The 20,786-nt window shown below is 44.1% G+C and overlaps 1 protein-coding gene across 2 annotated transcripts in view; it reads left to right on the top strand.

The window, feature by feature from the left end:
* The first annotated feature begins 7,850 nt into the window (after positions 1 to 7,850).
* Positions 7,851 to 20,786, top strand: part of LOC311132901 (growth factor receptor-bound protein 10-like) — a 49,952-nt gene continuing 37,016 nt past the window's right edge. For both annotated transcript variants that reach the window (XM_084166278.1, XM_084166277.1), the window contains exons 1-2: positions 7,851 to 7,954; positions 15,119 to 15,212. In XM_084166278.1, the coding sequence (XP_084022404.1) occupies positions 7,904 to 7,954; positions 15,119 to 15,212 (145 nt within the window). In that variant the 5' untranslated portion in view covers positions 7,851 to 7,903. The remainder of the gene's footprint in view (positions 7,955 to 15,118; positions 15,213 to 20,786) is intronic.

Genomic DNA, 20,786 nt, shown 5'->3' with positions numbered 1-20,786 from the left:
GCCAAGAGAGGGCCGCCCACCAAAACCCACGGACCAGGCACGGAGGGCATTAATCAGCTAGGCAACAAAGACACCAAAGATAACCCCTGATGGAGCTGCAAAGCTCCACAGTGGAGATTGGAGTATCTGTCCATAGGACCACTTTAAGCCGTACACTCCACAGAGCTGGCTTTACGGAAGAGTGGCCAGAAAAAAAGGCATTGCTTAAAGAAAAAAAATAAGCAAACACGTTTGGTGTTCGCCAAAAGGCATGTGGGAGACTCCCCAAACTATGGAAGAAGGTACTCTGGTCAGATGAGACTAAAATTGAGCTTTTTGGCCATCAAGGAAAACGCTATGTCTGGCACAAACCCAACAACTCTCATCACCCCAAGAACACCATCCCACAGTGAAGCATGGTGGTGGCAACATCATGCTGTGGGGATGTTTTTCATCGGCAGGGACTGGGAAACTGGTCAGAATTGAAGGAATGATGGATCGCGCCAAATACAGGGAAATTGTTGAGGGAAACCTGTTTCAGTCTTCCAGAGATTTGAGACTGGGACGGAGGTTCACCTTCCAGCAGGACAATGACCCTAAGCATACTGCTAAAGCAACACAATAGTGGTTTAAGGGGAAACATTTAAATGTATTTGAATGGCCTAGTCAAAGCCCAGACCTCAATCCAATTGAGAATCTGTGGTATGACTTAAAGATTGCTATACACCAGCGGAACCCATCCAACTTGAAGGAGCTGGAGCAGTTTTGCCTTGAAGAATGGGAAAAGATCCCAGTGGCTAGATGTGCCAAGCTTATAGAGACATACCCCAAGATACTTGCAGCTGTAATTGCTACAAAAGGTGGCTCTACAAAGTATTGACTTTGGGGGGTGAATAGTTATGCACGCTCAAGTTTTCTGTTTTTTTGTCTTATTTATTTTTTGTTTCACCAAAAATAATATTTTGCATCTTCAAAGTGGTAGGCAGGTTGTGTAAATCAAATGACACAAATCCATTTTAATTCCAGGTTGTAAGGCAACAAAATAGGAAAAATGCCAAGGGGGGTGAATACTTTCGCAAGCCAAGTATATGTTTGTTTACATTATCTTTGTTTACAAACATTGGAGGTTTATATTTTGGATTCTGAGGGGTATGACAGTTGAACTAAGCTGAGGCATTTATAAGTTATATTCTTTAAGCATCAATGGATACATATCATTCATTTATACAGTGCCTTCAGAAAGTGTTCACACCCCTTGACTTTTTCCACATTTTGTTCTGTTCTTTTACAGCCTAAATTTATGTTGTGTTACAGACATGTTTACAAATTAATACAAAATGAAAAGCTGATATATCTTGAGTATTCAACCTATTTGTTATGGCAAGCCTAAATAAGTTCAGGAGAAAAAATGTGCTTAACAAGTCACATAATAAATTGCATTGACTCACAATGTGTGCAATAATAGTGTTTAACATGATTTTTGAATGACTACCTCATCTCTGTAACCCACACATAAAATTATCTCTAAGGTCCCTCAGTCGAGCAGTGAATTTCAAACACAGATTCAACCACAAAGACCAGGGAGGTTTTCCAATCCCTCGCAAAGAAGGGTACCTATTGTTAGATTGGTAAAAATAAAAAAGCGGACAGTGAATATCCCTTTGAGCATGGTGAAGTTATTAATTACACTTTGGATGGTGTATCAATACACCCAGACACTACAAAGATACAGGAGTCCTTCCGAACTCACTTGCCATAGAGAAAGGAAACCGCTGAGGGATGTCACCATGAGGTCAATGGTGACTTTAAAACAGTTACAGAGTTTAATGGCTGTGATATGATAACTGAGGATGGCTCAACAACATTGTAGATACTCTACAATACTAACCTAATGGACAGAGTGAAAAGAAGGAAGCTTGTACAGAATACAAATATTCAAAAACATGCATCCTGTTTGCAACAAGGTATTAAAGTAATACTGCAAAACAAATATCTAAGCAATTCACTCTCCATATTTTCAAGCATATACAGTGGGGAGAACAAGTATTTGATACACTGCCGATTTTGCAGGTTTTCCTACTTACAAAGCATGTAGAGGTCTGTAATTGTTATCATAGGTAAACTTCAACTGTGAGAGACGGAATCTAAAACAAAAATCCAGAAAATCACATTTGTATGATTTTAAAGTAATTAATTTGCATTTTATTGCATGACGTAAGTATTTGATCACCTACCAACCAGTAAGAATTCCGGCTCTCACAGACCTGTTAGTTTTTCTTTAAGAAGCCCTCCTGTTCTCCACTCATTACCTGTATTAACTGCACCTGTTTGAACAAGTTACCTATATAAAAGACACCTGTCCACACACTCAATCAAACAGACTCCAACCTCTCCACAATGGCCAAGACCAGAGAGCTGTGTAAGGACATCAGGGATACAATTGTAGACCTGCACAAGGCTGGGATGGGCTACAGGACAATAGGCAAGCAGCTTGGTGAGAAGGCAACAACTATTGGCGCAATTATTAGAAAATGGAAGAAGTTCAAGATGACGGTCAATCACCCTCGGTCTGGGGCTCCATGCAAGATCTCACCTCGTGGGGCATCAATGATCATGAGGAAGGTGAGGGATCGCCCAGAACTACATGGCAGGACCTGGTCAATGACCTGTAGAGAGCTGGGACCACAATCTCAAAGAAAACCATTAGTAACACGCTACGCCGTCATGGATTAAAATCCTGCAGTGCACACAAGGTCCCCCTGCTCAAGCCAGCGCATGTCCAGGCCTGTCTGAAGTTTGCCAATGACCATCTGGATGATCCAGAGGAGGAATGGGAGAAGGTCATGTGGTCTGATGAGACAAAAATAGAGCTTTTTGGTCTAAACTCCACTCGCCATGTTTGGAGGAAGAAGAACGATGAGTACAACCCCAAGAACACCATCTCAACCGTGAAGCATGGAGGTGGAAACATCATTCTTTGGGGATGCTTTTCTGCAAAGGGGACAGGATGTCTGCACCGTATTGAGGGGAGGATGGATGGGGCCATGTATCGCGAGATCTTGGCCAACAACCTCCTTCCCTCAGTAAGAGCATTGAAGATGGGTCATGGCTGGGTCTTCCAGCATGACAACGACCTGAAACACACAGCCAGGGCAACTAAGGAGTGGCTCCGTAAGAAGCATCTCAAGGTCCTGGAGTGGCCTAGCCAGTCTCCAGACCTGAACCCAATAGAACATCTTTGGAGGGAGCAGAAAGTCTGTATTGCCCAGCGACAGCCCTGAAACCTGAAGGATCTGGAGAAGGTCTGTTGGAGGAGTGGGCCAAAATCCCTGCTGCAGTGTGTGCAAACCTGGTCAAGACCTACAGGAAACTTATGATCTCTGTAATTGCAAACAAAGGTTTCTGTACCAAATATTAAGTTCTGCTTTTCTGATGTATCAAATACTTATGTCATGCAATAAAATGCAAATTAATTACTTAAAAATCATACAATGCGATTTTCTGGATTTTTGATTCCGTCTCTCACAGTTGAAGTGTACCTATGATAAAAATTACAGACCTCTACATGCTTTGTAAGTAGGAAAACCTGCAAAATCGGTAGTGTATCAAATACTTGTTCTCCCTACTGTAGGTGGCTGCATCATGTTATGGGTATGCTTCTAATAGTTAAGTACTGGGGAGTTTTTCAGGATAAAAAATACATCTATGGCAAGAGCTGAAAATGGTTGTCTAGCATTGGTCAACAACCAATTTGACAGAGCTTGAAGAATTTTGAAAAGAATAATGGGCAATTGTTGCACAGTCCCGGTGTGGAAAGCTTTAGAGACTTTAAAGACTCTCAGTTGTAATCACAGCCAATGGCGCTTCTACAAAGTGTTGAGTAAGGGGTGTGAGTTATTATAGATATTTCTGTATTTCATTTTCAATAAATTTGCTAAAATGTCTGAAAACATGTTTTCACTTTGTCATTATGGGGTATTGTGTATGGATGGGTGAGAATACCATTTTTAATTCAGTCTGTAACATAACAAAATGTGGAATAAGTCAAGGGTTGTGAATACTTTCTGAAGGCACTGTATACAGTTGAAGTCAGAAGTTTACATACACTTAGGTTGGAGTCATTAAAACTCATATTTCAACCACTCCACAAATTTCTTGTTAATAAACTATAGTTTTGGCAAGTCGGTTAGGACATCTACTTTGTGCATGACACAACTAATCTTTCCAACAATTGTTTACAGACAGATTATTTCACTTATAATTCACTGTATCACAATTCCAGTGGGTCAGAAGTTGACTGTGCCTTTTTAAACAGCTTGGAAAATTCCAGAAAATGTTGTCGTGGCTTTAGAAGCTTCTGATAGGCTAATTGACATCATTTGAGTCAATTGGAGGTGTACCTGTGGATGTATTTCAAGGCCTACCTTCAAACTCAGTGCCTCTGTGCTTGACATCATGGGAAAATCAAAAGAAATCAGCCAAGACCTCAGAAAAAACATTGTAGACCTCCACAAGTCTGGTTAATCCTTGGGAGCAATTTCTAAACGCCTGAAGGTACCACGTTCATCTGTACAAACAATAGTACGCAAGTATATACACCATGGGACCACGCAGCCGTCATACCACTCAGGAAGGAGAAGCGTTCTGTCTCCTAGAGATGAACGTACTTAGGTGCGAAAAGTGCAAATCAATCCCAGAACAACAGCAAACGACCTTGTGAAGATACTGGAGGAAACAGGTACAAAAGTATCTATCCACAGTAAAACGAGTCCTATATCAACATAACCTGAAAGGCCGCTCAGCAAGGAAGAAGCCACTGCTCCAAAACCACCATAAAAAAGCCAGACTATGGTTTGCAACTGCACATGTGGACAAAGATCGTACTTTTTGGAGAAATGTCCTCTGGTCTGATGAAACAAAAATAGAACTGTTTGGCCATAATAACCATCGTTATGTTTGGAGGAAAAAGGGGGTTACTTGCAAGCCGAAGAACACCATCCCAACCGTGAAGCACAGGGGTGGCAGCATCATGCTGTGGGGGTGCTTTGCTGCAGGAGGGACTGGTGCACTTCACAAAATAGATGGCATCATGAGGAAGGAAAATTATGTGGATATATTGAAGCAACATCTCAAGATATCAGTCAGGAAGTTAAAGCTTGGTCGCAAATGGGTCTTCCAAATGGACAATGACCCCAAGCATACTTCCAAAGTTGTGGCAAAATGGCTTAAGGACAACAAAGTCAAGGTATTGTAGTGGCCATCACAAAGCCCTGACCTCAATCCTATAGAAGATTTGTGGGCAGAACTGAAAAAGCGTGTGCGAGCAAGGAGGCCTACAAACCTGACTCAGTAACACCAGTTCTGTCAGGGGGAATGGGCCAAAATTCACCCAACTTATTGTGGGAAGCTTGTGGAAGGTTACCTGAAACGTATGACCCAAGTTAAACAATTTAAATGCAATGCTACCAAATACTAATTGAGTGTATGTGAACTTCTGACCCACTGGGAATGTGATGAAAGAAATAAAAGCTGAAGTAAATAATTCTCTCTACTATTATTCTGACATTTCACATTCTTAAAATAAAGTGGTGATCCTAACTGACCTAAAACAGGGATTTTTTTCTAAGATTAAATGTCAGGAATTGTGAAAAACTGAGTTTAAATGTATTTGGCTATGGTGTATGTAAACTTCCGACTTCAATTGTATATACTATATACACTACCGTTCAAAAGTTTGGGGTCACTTAGAAATGTCCTTGTTTTCGAAAGAAAAGCAATTTATTTGTCCATTAAAATAAGTGACCCCAAACTTTTGAACTGTAGTGTATATGAAAATGGTATGTGGACACCTCTTCAAATAAGTGGATTTGGCAATTTTAGCCACACCCGTCACTGACAGTTGTATAAAATTGAGCACACAGCCATGCAATCTCCATGGACAAACATTGGCAGTAGAATGACCTTACTGAAGGGCTCAGTGACTTTCAACGTTGCACTGTCATAGGATGCCACCTTTCCAACAAGTCAGTTCGTCAAATTTCTGCCCTGCTAGAGCTGCCCCGGTCAACTGTAAGTGCTGTAATTGTGAAGTGGAAATATCTAGGAGTAACAACAGCTCAACCGCGATGTGGTAGGCTACACAAGCTCACGGAACGGGACCACCGAGTGCTGAAGTGCGTAGCGCATAAAAATCGTCTGTACTTGGTTGCAGCTCTCTCTACCGAGTTCCAAACTGCCTCTCGAAGCAACGACAGCAATAACTGTTTGTCGGGAGCTTCATGAAATGGGTTTCCATGGCCAGGCAGCTGCACACAAGCCTAAGATCACCATGCACAATGCCAAGCATCAGCTGGAGTGGAGTAAAGCTTGCCTCAATTGGACTCTGGAGCAGTGGAAACGCCTTCTCTGGAGTGATGAATCACTCTTCATCATCTGGCAGTCCGACGGACGAATCTGGGTTTGGCGGTTGCCAAGAGAACACTACCTGCCCGAATGCATGTATGATTCTGTGCTTCCAACTTTGTGGCAACAGTCTGGGAAGGCTCTTTCCTTTTTCAGCATGACAATGCCCACGTGCACAAAGCGAGGTCCATACAGAAATGGTTTGTTGAGATCGGTGTGGAAGAACTTGACTGGCCTGCACAGAAACCTGACCTTATCCCAATCTAACACCTTTCGGATGAATTGGAACGGCGACTGCTAGCCAGGCCTAATAACCCAACATCAGTTCCCGCCCTCACTAAGTCCCCACAGCAATGTTCCAACATCTAGTGGAAAGCCTTCCCAGTAGAGTGGAGGCTGTTATAGCAGCAAAAGGGGGACCAACTCCATATTAATGCCCATGATTTTGGAATGAGATGTTCAACAAGCAGATGTCCACATGCGATGGACAGCAGTGTAATGGAGTAATTAATCTAATCAAGAATCATTTTAGCAGCACTATAGGTTGTGTCTGACTGGGAAGGGACCTGTGGATAGGCATAGAGTCAGAGTGGATAGTCTTTGAGAGAGGGAGCAGTAATTGTTAGCCATTTTAACAGTCTTATGGCCAAGGGATAGAAGCTGTTTAGGACTCTGTTTTCTGAGCCTTGATGCACCGGTACCGCCTGCCGGACGGGAGCAAGGAGAACAGTCCATGTCTCGGGTTGCTGGAGTCTTTGGCAATTTTTCGGGCCTTCTCAGACACCACTTGTCATGTGCATCCTGGATGGCTGGGAGCTCGCTCCCAGTGACGCGCTGGGCCATCCGCACCACCAACCTCTGTAGGGCCTTCTGCCACTGGCGGTGCAGTTGCCATACCAGATGGTGATACAACCAGTCAGGTTGCTCTCAATGGTGCAGCTGTAAAAGTTCCTGAGGATCTGAGGGGCCATGCCAAATCGTTTCAGCCTCCTGAGGGAGAAGAGGGGTTGCCATACCTTCTTCACGACTGTTCTGGTGTGAGAGGACCATGTTAAGTCCTCAGTGATGTGGACAACAAGGAATTTGAAGCTCATCTCTATTGAGCATACTTTTTAGTCCAGGACTATAGGTTTCATTTTTGTCTGGGAAACTGGCGCTTAGTGTCTCGATTTCAGTCTCTCTTTCAGTCTCTGTCTCTCTCTCCCCTCCCCAACCACTTTGCTCTCTCTCTCGCTCTCACTCTTGCTCTCGCCCTCTCTCCAGGTGCTAAGTAGTCATGTTATATGGGATGGTCTCTTATTTTGTCTGAGGCGTTGCTGTGTTTGGGAACTGATCAGAGCAATATGCATTAGCTGTGTTTATGTACTGTGTGGATCAATACGAATGTGCGTGCGTGCATGCCTGCGTGCGTGTGATTGTATTTGTCTTTCTCTACAGATTATGTTCTGTTGGTCTCTCTTTGTAGGTATCTGGTCAGTGGAGTAAATGTGATCCCCAGAACAGGGACCTACAGAAGGATAGTATGGCCTTAGCAGGGTGTCCGGACTATTTCCTCCTACAACCTAACTACCAGGTAAAGACCACACACACACACACACACACACAACACCTGTTCATTATGGCTGAAAGCGTGGGAGTTATGTTAGTGTGTGTTTGTGTTTAAGCTGTCATGCTGTATTATGAAGAGCCAATCTTATACATTATATAATAAATTGTCACAAACACACTGAGAGAATGGCGCTGCAATAGATAGCAGCCGTTATACAGGCTCCTGACCAATTCTGCTATATTGTGTGGTTTTTTTGCGCCTTTTTTGCGCTTTGTTTTGTACATAATGACTCCGCTATCATTTCCTATGACTGAAAAGAGCTTCTGGACATCAGAACAGCGATCACTAACCTCGATTTGGATGAAGATTTGTACTTCAACGAGTCGGAGGCGCAGGACATACTGCTCAATCTGGACCAGGCCCTAATCCCAGAGACTCTGAAAAGATAAAGGCGGCCTTATCGAGGCAGACGTGCAGGCACCCTGACGAAACTATACTGAGCAAATATATAAACATGTTTCATGAGCTGAAATAAAGATCCCAGAAATGTTCCATATGCACAAAAAGCTTATTTCTCTCATTGTGTGCACAAATTTGTTTACATCCCTGTTAGTGAGCATTTCTCCTTTGCCAAGATAATCTATTCACCTGACAGGTGTGGCATATCAAGAAGCTGATTAAACAGCATGATCATTACACAGGTGCCCCTTGTGCTGGGAACAATAAAAGGCCACTCTAAAATGTGTAGTTTGTCACACAACACATTGCCACAGATGTCTCAAGGGAGCGTGCAATTGGCATGCTGACTGCAGGAATGTCCACCAGAGCTGTTGCCAGATAATTGTATGTTAATTTCTCTACTATAAGCCGCCTCCAACATCATTTTAGAGAATTTGGCAGTAGGTCCACAGACCGTGTGTAACCCTGCCAGCCCAGGACCTCCACATCTGGCTTCTTCACCTGCGGGATCGTCTGAGACCAGCCACCCGGACAGCTGATGAAACTAAGAAGTATTTCTGTCTGTAATAAACCCCTTTTGTAGTCTGATTGGCTGGGCCGTATTCTGATTGGCTGGGCCTGACTCCCCAGTGGGTGCGCCCCTGCCCACCCATGGCTGCGTCCCTGTCCAGTCATGAGAAATCCATAGATTAGGGCCTTATGAATTTATTTCAACTGATTTCCTTCTATGAACTGTAACTCAGTAAAATCTTTGGCATTGTTACATTTTGCGTTTATTTCTGTCCAGTATACGTCGGCGAGTACATAAACTGCCTCTACCCTCCATTCTATTGGCGAACGTACAATCACTGGAGAAGAACTGGACGACCTCCGTTTGAGACTATCCTATCAACGAGACCTGAAGAACTGTAATATCCTATATTTCTCAGAGTCATGGCCAAGGACATGGATAATATACACTCACTGGCCAGTTTATTAGGTTGTCAAACTCATTCCAGGGAGGGCCTATTGTCTGCAGGTTTTTGTTTTTTCCTTTCTATTAAGCCATAGACAACCAGGTGTGGGGAGTTCTTTATTAGTTAGTGACCTTAATTCATCAATCGAGTACAAGGTAGGAGCGAAAACCCGCAGACACTCGGCCCTCCGTGGATTCTTCGGGGCGTGGAAATGTTGCTCAATTGGTATCAAGCGACCTATCGTGTGCCTGGAAAACCTTCCCCACACCATTACACCACCGCCACCAGCCTGTACCGTTGACACCAGGCAGGATGGGGCCATGGACTCATGCTGCTTACGTCAAATTGTATGCCCACTGGAGCCGCTTCTTCTTGTTTTTAGCTGATAGGAGTGGAACCCGGTGTGGTCGTCTACTGCAATAGCCCATCCCTGACAAGGACCGGCGAGTTGTGCATTCCGAGATGCCGTTCTGCACACCACTGTTGTACTGCACCATTATTAGCCTGTTTGTGGCCCTCCTGTTAGCGTGCACTATTCTTGCCATTCTCCTTAGACCTCTCATCAACAAACTGTTTTCCACAGGATTGCTGTTTCCCACAGGATTGCCGCGTTTTTATTTGTCGCACCACTCTTGGTCTCTGTTAACATCAGCTGGTGCGCAATCTCCAATTTTAAGGACGTCTTGAAGATCTGCTCGCCGGAGTTAGAATATCTCAAGCTTTAGATCATACTATTTACCAAGAGGATTTTCATCTATATTTTTCGTAGCTGTATCTTCACCACCATAAACTGCGGTTGGCACTAAAACCGCACTCAACGAGCTGTATAGGGCCATAAGCAAACAAGAAAATGCTCATCCAGAGGCGGCACTCCTAGTGGCCAGGGATTTTAATTAAGGGAAACTTAAATCTGGCTTACCTAATATCTAGATCACCTTTACTCCACACACAGAAATGCATACAAAGCTCTTCCTCTCTCTCTACATCTGACCGTAACTCTATCCTCCTGACCCTCAACACTGGGGCCCTTCAGGGGTGCGTGCTTAGTCCCCTCCTATACTCCCTGTTCACCCACGACTGCTTGGCTGTGCACAACTTCAACACCATCATTAAGTTTGCAGACGAAACGACAGTTGTAGGCCTGATCACCGACGACGATGAGACAGCCTATAGCGTGGTGCCAGGACAATATCTTCTCCCTCAATGTCAGCAAGACAAAGGAGCTGGTCGTGGACTAGCATGCCCTCATTCACATCGACTGGGCTGTAGTGGAGCGGGTCGAGAGCTTCAAGTTCCACGGTGTCCACATCACTAAGGATCTATAATGGTCCACACACACCAACACAGTCGTGAAGAGGGCACGACAATGCCTCTTCCCCCTCAGGATGCAGAAAAGATTTGGCATGGGCCCTTCAGATCCTCATAAAGTTATACAGCTGCACCATTGAGAGCATCTTAACTGTCTGCATTACCGCTTGGTATGGCAACTGCTTGGTATCCGACCGCAAGGCGCTACAGAGGGTTGTGCGTATGGCTCAGTACATCACTGGGGCCGAGCTCGCTGCCATCCAGGACTTCTATACCAGGGGGTGTCAGAAGAATGCCCTAAACATTTTCATAGACTTCTCTCTGCTACTGCATGGCAAGCGGTACCGATGCACAAAGTCTGGAACCAACAGGACCCTGAACAGCTTCTATCCCCAAGCCATAAGATTACAAAAAATGTATAGAAATAGTTAACCAAATTGCTACCTGGCCTAACTGCATTAACCCTTTTTGCACTAACCTTTTTGACTCCTCACATACGCTGCTGCTACTGTTTACTATCTGTCAGTTTATTCCTAGTTGTATGTACATATCTACCCCATTTACCTCATACCCCTGCACATCGACTCGGTGCTGGTACCCCGTGTACAGTACCAGTCAAAAGCTTGGACACACCTACTCATTCCAGGGTTTTTCTTTATTTTTACTATTTTCTACATTGTAGAATAATAGTGAAGACATCAAAACTATGAAATAACACATATGGAATCATGTAGTAACCAAAAAAATTTTAAACAAATCAAATTATATTTTAGATTCTTCAAAGTAGCCACCCTTTGCCTTGATGACAGCTTTGCACACTCTTGGCATTCTCTCAACCAGCTTCACCTGGAATGCTTTTCCAACAGTCTTGAAGGAGTTCCCACATATGCTGAGCACTTGTTGGCTGCTTTTCCTTCACTCTGTGGTCCAACTCATCCCAAACCATCTCAATTGGGTTGAGGTCGGGGGATTGTGGAGGCCAGGTCATCTGATGCAGCACTCCATCACTCTCCTTCTTCGTCCAAAACATGGGGCCAATGATATGGGAGGATGGAATGATGGGCTGGAGGGCACTCACAGGACCCTCAACTGATGTGGAACCACAAGGTATGGGAAAGCAGGTCTTCCGACATCCAGGTGCCCAGGTGGTGATTTTCATCCTCGACCAGGAGATGGTGGGGTCATGTTGTTGGAGCCACGGAAGGCCGAGGATGACTTTGTGTACAGAAGCAGTAATGATGAGGAAAGGAAGGCTTTCTTGGTACATGGGTCCCACGGTGAGGGTGAGTGGTGCTGTGATGTGCGTGATGGTGCCGGAGCCCAATGGCTGTTTATCCAGGGCTTGGACCGGAAAAGGAGAGGAGAGCAGGGACGCGGTGATGTTCAGGGAGGAGAAGAGGGCCTGGTCGATAAAATTCCCTGCAGCACGAGAGTCCACTAGAGCTGTAGAGACAACACCTGAGGGACAGCCAGCCAGTGAAATAGAAACCAGGAAGGTTTTGGCGGAAAACGATGATGAAGGAATACTCACGCCTACCCTGGGAGATTAATGGTCACCCCTCTGCCCCAGTGGACTTTGGGTTGGGACGCACCAGACACTGCTGGAGCCGGTGCCCCTCCTGGCCCCAATAGGGACACAGCCCCAGCTGTCTCCGGCGACGTTGCTATGCCACGGGTAGGTGTGTGACCCCTACCTCCATGGGTTCAGGCTCTGCCCCAGGACGGCCAAAGGAGGAGGGCGAGAGGAGCACCGGCGCTCCCGAAGAGCCATCGCGATGACCAAGTCCAGGGAAAGGTTGTCGTCTCGGCATGCCAACTCCGTCTGGACCACCTCGCGGAGTCCTGTTCGGAATAGGGTGCGGAGCGCCGGCTCATTCCATCTGCTGGAGGCTGCCACGGTCCGGAAGGTGAGGGCGTACTCTGCAGCGGTATGGGCACCCTGCCGGAGTTGGAGTAGTCGCTTACCTCCCTCTCTGCCCTCTGGTGGATGGTCGAAGACCGCCCTGAACAGAGCCATGAACCCCTCGTAGGAACCCAGCTCTTCCTCTCCTCTCTCCCAGACGGTCGTAGCCCACTCCAATGCCTGACCGGACAGCAGGGGAATGACCGTGGTAACCTTAGACCTCTCGGTGGTGGGGGCTCCCATCTTATGAGCAAAATAGAGGGAGCACTGTAGTAGGAAGCCACGGCATTTGGATGGAGTCCCATCATACTTGTCTGGGAGGGACAGTTGGGCATCGCTGAGCTGGGCGGACTGCTGGGTAGGTTGGTGGACTGGCTCGCTGGGACAGCTTGTGGTAGAAGGCCATCCGCTAGATGGAGGTGAATCCTCTCGGGTGATGTCGAGACGGTGGAGGACGCGGAGGACCTGCGCCAGCTGATCGTGGTGTTGGCAGATTAGGTGTCCTTGTTCGTCGACCGTCTGGGAGATGTCTTTCTCTTCTGTTGCTTCCATTTTTGATGAGGCAGCATTCTGTAATGTATACGCAGGAAACAGGTGCAGAAGGTGAGTTTAATAATAAGAATAATCATGAAGATAATACAAAACAGGAGAAGCGTACTGAACGTACCCAAAACCAATACTGCCTGATGACTGCGGCTACTGAGGGCTATATGAAGGGAGAGTAATCAGGGTGGTGATGAAGTTCAGGTGTGCTTAACGTTGGGGAGCAGGTGTGTGCAATGATGGATGCCAGATGTGTGCAATGTGGGTTGCTAGGACCGGTGGTTAGTAGACCGGCGACGTTGAGCACCGGAGTGGGAGTAGATGTGACAGTGTATTTATTATTACTTTTATTATTACGTGTTTTACTTTTAAATTATTTCTCTATTTTCTTTCTCTCTGAATTGTTGGGAAGGGCCCGTAAGTAAGCATTTCACTATTAGTTTACGAAGCATGTGACGAATAAAATTAGATTTGACACCATGCAGTCTCTCTGGGCTGAGACTATAGGTTGGGTGTGTGTAGATGGAGAGAGGAGCCGGTGGACGGACCTCTTTTCCACATACTTACTTAACTCTCCTTGCCATGTTTTGAGCATCTGGGCCATGTTCCAAGACTATCTTGGAGCAGGAGAGAATGTGTGTTTGTGTGTGTGTCCAAGCGGGAGAGCTGTGGACACTTCAGAGGGAACAAAGCTTTTTTTGTGTGTGTGTGTGTGTGAGAGCCATGGAAACTTCAGAGGGAGAACCGCTTTGTGTGTGTAGCAGAAAACCAGGCTTGAAGACTTCTATTTCTCTCAAAGCTAGTCTTTAGCTCAGCGGGCTAAGTCTGTCTTGTGGCACACTGATAACCTGTGTTCAAACCCAGTGGTCTCTATATGTGTGGGTATGGTGTGCACTGTGCAGTCCAAAATTCTGCCATGTTTGCTAAGACGGTCAGACCCACTCAATTTTACAACACTAACTTACAACACTAGCTTCTCAAACCGCTCTCTATCTTTCACCACTTTCATCCTTTCTCTATCTATTCAATCAAGTCAGGAAATACATTCCCCAGGGTAAGGAAACAAATATGTAAAATCGCTGAACTATCCCTTTAATGTGGTAATATAATAGTTAAAACTGTCCTTCAGACGTGAATGTGGTAGTTACAACCTTCCTGCACAATTGTCTTATGTAGTATCACTGCTGCCATGGACCCTTGCGTGTGTGTGTTTGTGTGAAAGGTCAGTATGGTTGTTATAGGATCGCCTTGGTGTGTGTTGAGTATGTGAATGTGACGTACATTTGTGTATTATATGTTATGGAGTGTTAATGTTTGTGTTGTCTAGTTCAATTTTTTATAGGAGGATCCACAGGTGTGTGTGTGTGTAGCAGAGCGGTCCCTGGAAAGTCCTTGGCTGCTTCTCGGTGCTGTAAATCTCTCTCTGCTCGTTTATGGATGTTTTTTAGAGTGGTGAGTGTGTGTACGTGTGTGTCTGTGCGTTTGTGTGACGTACCTCTGGCAGTGAGCAGTTCCTGGAAACAGTGCTTCCGCGTTCTCCACTTTCCTGGAAATTGACTGTGTTTTCCTTTTCTTTCTTTTTTGTGCAGTGCTCCTTATCTGATGCTGCTTCAAATAAGTGTGCGTGTGTGCGTGTGTGTGACGTGTTGCAAACTGTTCCTCTTCCTCAAATGGCACCTTCTTAATCCCTATTACGTGCACTACTTTGACCAGATCCCTTCTGGTCAGCCCTATGTGGCCTAGAGGTCAGGGGTCAGTGGATAACCTTGTTAATGTTCTGAGATTCCTGTATGTGTGTATATTCCTAGAGACCAGAGTGTGTTCAAGTATTCAAGTTCCTCTGTAACAGTAAGAACACACACAAAGGCAATCAGTGAAAAAACAGACAATACATAAACCTTTCATACAGTATCTGCCTGTGCTATACACATAAAAAATATTACAATGCTAAAGGAACACACGTGTTGTCATGCAGTACATGTGCTGATGATTGTGCTTTCTGTTTCTCCACTCACACAGGAAACTGTGGACCGGACTTCCTCCCACAGACCGGACGATTTGATTGGTCAAGGGTTTCAACGCTCCACCCATCGGAACCCCCCCCATCACCAAGGTAATTGTCCCCCTCTCTTTTCTTCACCTCTGCTCTCCTCTCTCCAACCTCCTCTCTTCTATGTTCCTCTCCTATATTAGTCAGATGAAGAGGCTATAGCAGAAAAATGTGTTTTTGTGGAGTTTGTTGGTGCTTAGCATTTTTCTCTCCGGCTGGTTGGTTGAGTTTTCCAGAATACCCAGCAGACTCCTTAGATTTCTGTAGGAATGCTGTTCTAGGAATGCTATGGGATAGCAGGCTGTAAATCTTCTTCCTGTTTGACCCCATTACTTTCTGGGGCGTCGTCAACATCTGGTCTCCATGGCGATTGTTGCTCACTGTCATGTTGTAAACAGTACCTTCAAAAATTATTTCTTCAAAATGTTGTGTTACAGCCTGAATTTAAAATTGATAAAATTATGATTTTTTTGGTCACTGGCCTACAAACAATAACCCATAATGTCAAAGTTGAATTATGTTTTTAGAAATGTTTAGTAAGTAATTAAAAATTAAATGCTGAAATGTCTTGAGTCAGTAAGTAATCAACCCCTTTGTTATGGCCAACCTAAATAAGTTGAGGAGTAAAAATGTGCTTAACAAGTCACATAATAAGTTGCATGGACTCATTCTGTGTGCAATAATAGGTTTTAACATGATTTTTTAACGACTACCTCATCTCTGTACCCCACACATACAATTATCTTTAAGGTCCCTCAGTCGAGCAGTGAATTTCAAAAACAGAACCAACCACAAAGACCAGGGAGGTTTACCAATGCCTCACAAAGAACGGCACATTGGTAGATAAAACATTTAATTAAATAAAAAGACCAGACATTGATTATCCCATCTGGTTTGCGCTCAGTGGGACTATCATTTGTTTTTCAACAGGACAATGACCCAAAACACACCTCCAGGCTGTGTAAGGGCTATTTGACCAAGAACGAGAGTGATCGAGTGCTGCATCAGATGACCTGGCCTCCACAATCACCCGTCCTCAACCCAATTGAGATGGTTTGGGATGAGTTGGACCACAGAGTGAAGGAAAAGCAGCCAACATGTGCTTAGCATATGTGGGAACTCCTTCAAGACTGTTGGAAAAGCATTCCTTATGAAACTGGTTGAGAGAATGCCAAGAGTGTGCAAATCTGTCACCAAGGCAAAGGGTGGCTACTTTGAAAAATCTAAAATATATTTTGATTTGTTTAACACTTTTTTTGGTTACTACATGATTCCATATGTATTATTTCATAGTTTTGATGTCTTCACTATTATTCTACAATGTAGAAAATAGTAAAAATAAAGAAAAACCCTGGAATGAGTAGGTGTGTCCAAACTTTTGACTGAGAGGATCTCATGTGAAATACTGTTGAAGTAATATGGTTACAGGTTCATCTGTCTCACCTAAAGCCCATTGTTGTGGGAAGCTGCTATAGACCACAAAATGCTAACAGTCAGTATCTGGACAACGTGTTAAATGCTTGATAATGTATGTGATATCAACAGAGAGGTATATTTTTTGGGTGATTTTAAATATTGACTGGCTTTCATCAAGCTGCCCACTAAAGAAAAAGCTTCAAACATTAACTATTGCCTGCAACCTGGTTCAGGTTATCAGTCAACCTTACCAGGGTAGTTACAAACAGCACAAGATTGAAATCATCATCTTGTAGTGATCACATCTTTACTAATGCTGCATAAATTTGCTTTAAAGCAGTACCCAAATCCATCGGATGTAGTGATCACAATATAGTAGTCATATCTAGGAAAACCAAAGTTCAAAAGGAAGGGCCTAATATAGTGTATAAGAGGTCATACAATACGTTTTGTAGTGATTCCTATGTTGTTGATGTAAATTATATTTGTTGGTCTGTGGTGTGTAATGAGGAGCAACCAGATGCTGCACTTGACACATTCATGAAATTGCTTATCTCAGTTACTAATAAGCATACACCCATTAAGTAAATGACTGTAAAAACAGTTAAATCCCTGTGGATTGATGAGGAATTGAAAGATAGTATGGTTGAGAGGGATGAGGCAAAAATAATGGCAAATAAGTCTGGCTGCACAACCGATTGAAACAAAGATAAATGATATAAAGAATGATAGTAAAAAGCTTTGGAACACCTTAAATGACATTTTGGGCAAAAAGGCCAACTCGGCTCCATCATTCATTGAATCGCATGGCTTATTCATCACAAAACCCACTGATATTGCCAATAACTTTAATTATTTTTTCATTTGCAAGATTAACAAACTTAGGTATGACATGCCAGCAACAAACACTGACACTACATATCCAAGTATAACTGATCAAATTATGAAAGACAAGCATTGTAATTTTGAATTCCGTAAAGTTAGTGTGGAAGAGGTGAGAAAAGGATTGTTGTCTATCAACAATGACAAGTCACCGAGGTCTGACAACTTGGATGGAAAATTACTGAGGATAATAGCGGACGATATTGCCACTCCTATTTGCCATATCTTCAATCTAAGCCTATTAGAAAGTGTGTGCCCTCAGGCCTGGAGGGAAGCAAAAGCTATTCCGCTACCCAAGAATAGTAAAGCCCCCTTTACTGGCTCAGAGAAATTGATGATAAAGATTGTGGTAGCTGTTTTGTTGGACTTCAGTGCGACTTTTGACATTATCGATCATAGTCTGCTGATGGAAAAACGTATGTGTTATGGCTTTACACCCCCTGCTATATTGTGGATAAAGAGTTACCTGTCTAACAGAACACAGGGTGTTCTTTAATGGAAGCCTCCAACATAATCCAGGTATAAAAAGGAATTCCCCAGGGCAGCTGTCTAGGCCCCTTACTTTTTTCAATCTTTTCTAATGACATGCCACTAGCTTTGCGTAAAGCCAATGTGTTTTTTTATGTGGATGACTCAACACTATACACATCAGCTACTACAGTGAGTGAAATCACTGCAACACTTATCCCCTGTACCTCAGTTGGTAGAGCATGGCGCTTGCAACGCCAGGGTTGTGGGTTCGTTTCCCATGAGGGGCCAGTATGAAAATGTATGCACTCACTAACTGTAAGTCGCTCTGGATAAGAGCGTCTGCTAAATGACTAAAATGTAAATGTAATGTCATGACTCTCATGTGATGCCCAAGATCAGAATACAGAGAAGCAACAGTCTACAGATCTCTCTCTTTCTCTACCACAGAACAAAGGAGGAATTGATGTGGGGGTTTTATGACCCCCTCGCACCAATCCTAAATGGTTTGCAGCAAACGACTCTTTGTTGGTCCCTAGTATTGGTGATCTGAATGTCTCTGTGTTACAGGGACAGATTGCCCCCCAAAAACTCTAAATGACCAAATGTGGACACTGGAACAGTATATTTCAACATCTGAATGTTGGGAATAATGAGAGAGAGAATATGGAAAAGGAATGTCTATTTTGTGATGTCATTAAAACTTCTATAAAAATGTTATAATGAAAATATTGTAACTTGAAGAGCTTTCATACTGTGCATTTAAGTTTGCATCCGTTACGTTGTTTAGGAAATATCCAGGAGGGAGATAATATTTTTGTAAAAATAGGAAGATGATTTTGGTCTAACAAAATAATGGTGTTCAGAATACTTTGCCCCAGTAACTAGCCATGCCCATGGGAACTCAAAGAGTGTTAGCATGACTTAAATGCCCTTTTTTTATTTGTATTTATTTCAGCTTTATTTAACCAGGTAAGCCAGTTGAGAACAAGTTCTCATTTACAACTGCGACCTGGCTAAGATAAAGCAAAGCAGTACGATTTAAAAACAACAACACAGAGTTACATATGGGGTAAACAAAACAAAGTCAAAAATACAACAGAAAAAATATATACAGTGTGTGCGAATGTAGTAAATTATGGAGGTAAGGCAATAAATAGGCCATAGTGCAAAATAGTTACAATTTCGGATTAACACTGGAATGATAGATGTGCAAAAGATGATGTGCAAATAGAGGAGGCCAAAGGAGGTGTTGGCTTTGGGGATGACCAGTGAGATATACCTGCTGGAGCGCATACTACGGGTGGGTGTTGCTATGGTGACCAGTGAGCTAAGATAAGACAGGGATTTGCCTAGCAGTGATTTATAGATTACCTGGAGCCAGTGGGTTTGGCGACAAATATGTAGTGAGGGCCAGCCAACAAGAACGTACAGGTCACAATGGTGAGTAGTATATGGGGCTTTGGTGACAAAACGGATGGCACTGTGATAGACTACATCCAATTTGCTGAGTAGAGTGTTGGAAGCTATTTTGTAAATGACATCGCCGAAGTCAAGGATCGGTAGGATAGTCAGTCTTACGAGGGCATGTTTGGCAGCATGAGTGAAGGAGGCTTTGTTGCGAAATAGGAAGCCAATTCTAGATCTAACTTTTGATTGGAGATGCTTAATGTGAGTCTGGAAGGAGAGTCTACAGTCTAACCAGACACCTAGGTATTTGTAGTTGTCCACATACTCTAGGTCAGACCCGCCGAGAGTAGTGATTCTAGTCGGGTGGGCGGGTGCAAGCAGCGTTCGGTTGAAGAGCATGCATTTAGTTTTACTAGTGTTGAACAGCAGTTGGAGGCTACGGAAGTAGTGTTGTATGGCATTGAAGCTCATTTGGAGGTTTGTTAACACAGTGTCCAATGAAGGGCCAGATGTATACAAAATGGTGTCGTCCACATAGAGGTGGATCCGAGCGTCACCAGCAGCAAGAGCAACATCATTGATATACACAGAGAATAGAGTCGGCCCGAGAATTGAACCCTGTGGCACCCCCATAGAGACTGCCAGAGGTCCAGACAACAGGCCCTCCGATTTGACACATAGAGTTCAATCTGAGAAGTAGTTGGTGAACCAGGCGAGGCAGTCATTTGAGAAACCAAGGCTATTTAGTCTGCCAATAAGAATGTGGTGGTTGACAGAGTCAAAAGCCTTGGCCAGGTTGATGAAGATGGCTGCTCAGTACTGTCTTTTATCGATCGCGGTTATAATATCGTTTAGGATCTTGAGCGTGGCTGAGGTGCACCCATGACCAGCTCGGAAACCGGATTGCATAGCGGAGAAGATACGGTGGGATTCGAAATGGTCGATGATCTGTTAACTTGGCTTTCAAAAACGTTCGAAAGGCAGGGCAGGATGGATATAGGTCTGTAACAGTTTGGATCTAGAGTGTCACCCCCTTTGAAGAGGGGGATGACTGCGGCAGCTTTCCAATCTCTGGGGATCTCAGACGTTACGAAAGAGAGGTTGAACAGGCTAGTAATAGGGGTTGCGACAATTTCGGCGGCTAATTTTAGAAAGAAAGGGTCCAAATTGTCTAGCCCAGCTGATTTGTAGGGGTCCAGATTTTTCAGCTCTTTCATAACATCAGCTGTCTGAATTTGTGTAAAGGAGAAGTGGGGGGCATGGGCAAGTTGCAGCGGAGGGTGCAGAGCTGGTGGCCGGGGTAGTGGTAACCAGGTGGAAAGCATGGCCAGCAAAATGCTTGTTGAAATTCTCGATTATTGTAGATTTATCGGTGGTGACAGTGCTAGCCTCAGTGCAGTGGGCAGTTGGGAGGAGGTGCTCTTATTCTCCATGGACTTTAGTGTCCCAAAACTTTTTGGA

Source organism: Coregonus lavaretus, assembly GCF_964263955.1.
Source record: "Coregonus lavaretus genome assembly, chromosome: 7".
NCBI lineage: Eukaryota > Metazoa > Chordata > Actinopteri > Salmoniformes > Salmonidae > Coregonus > Coregonus lavaretus.
The sequence above is the reverse complement of the archived record's forward strand: the minus strand, read 5'-3'. Positions and strand labels throughout refer to the sequence as shown.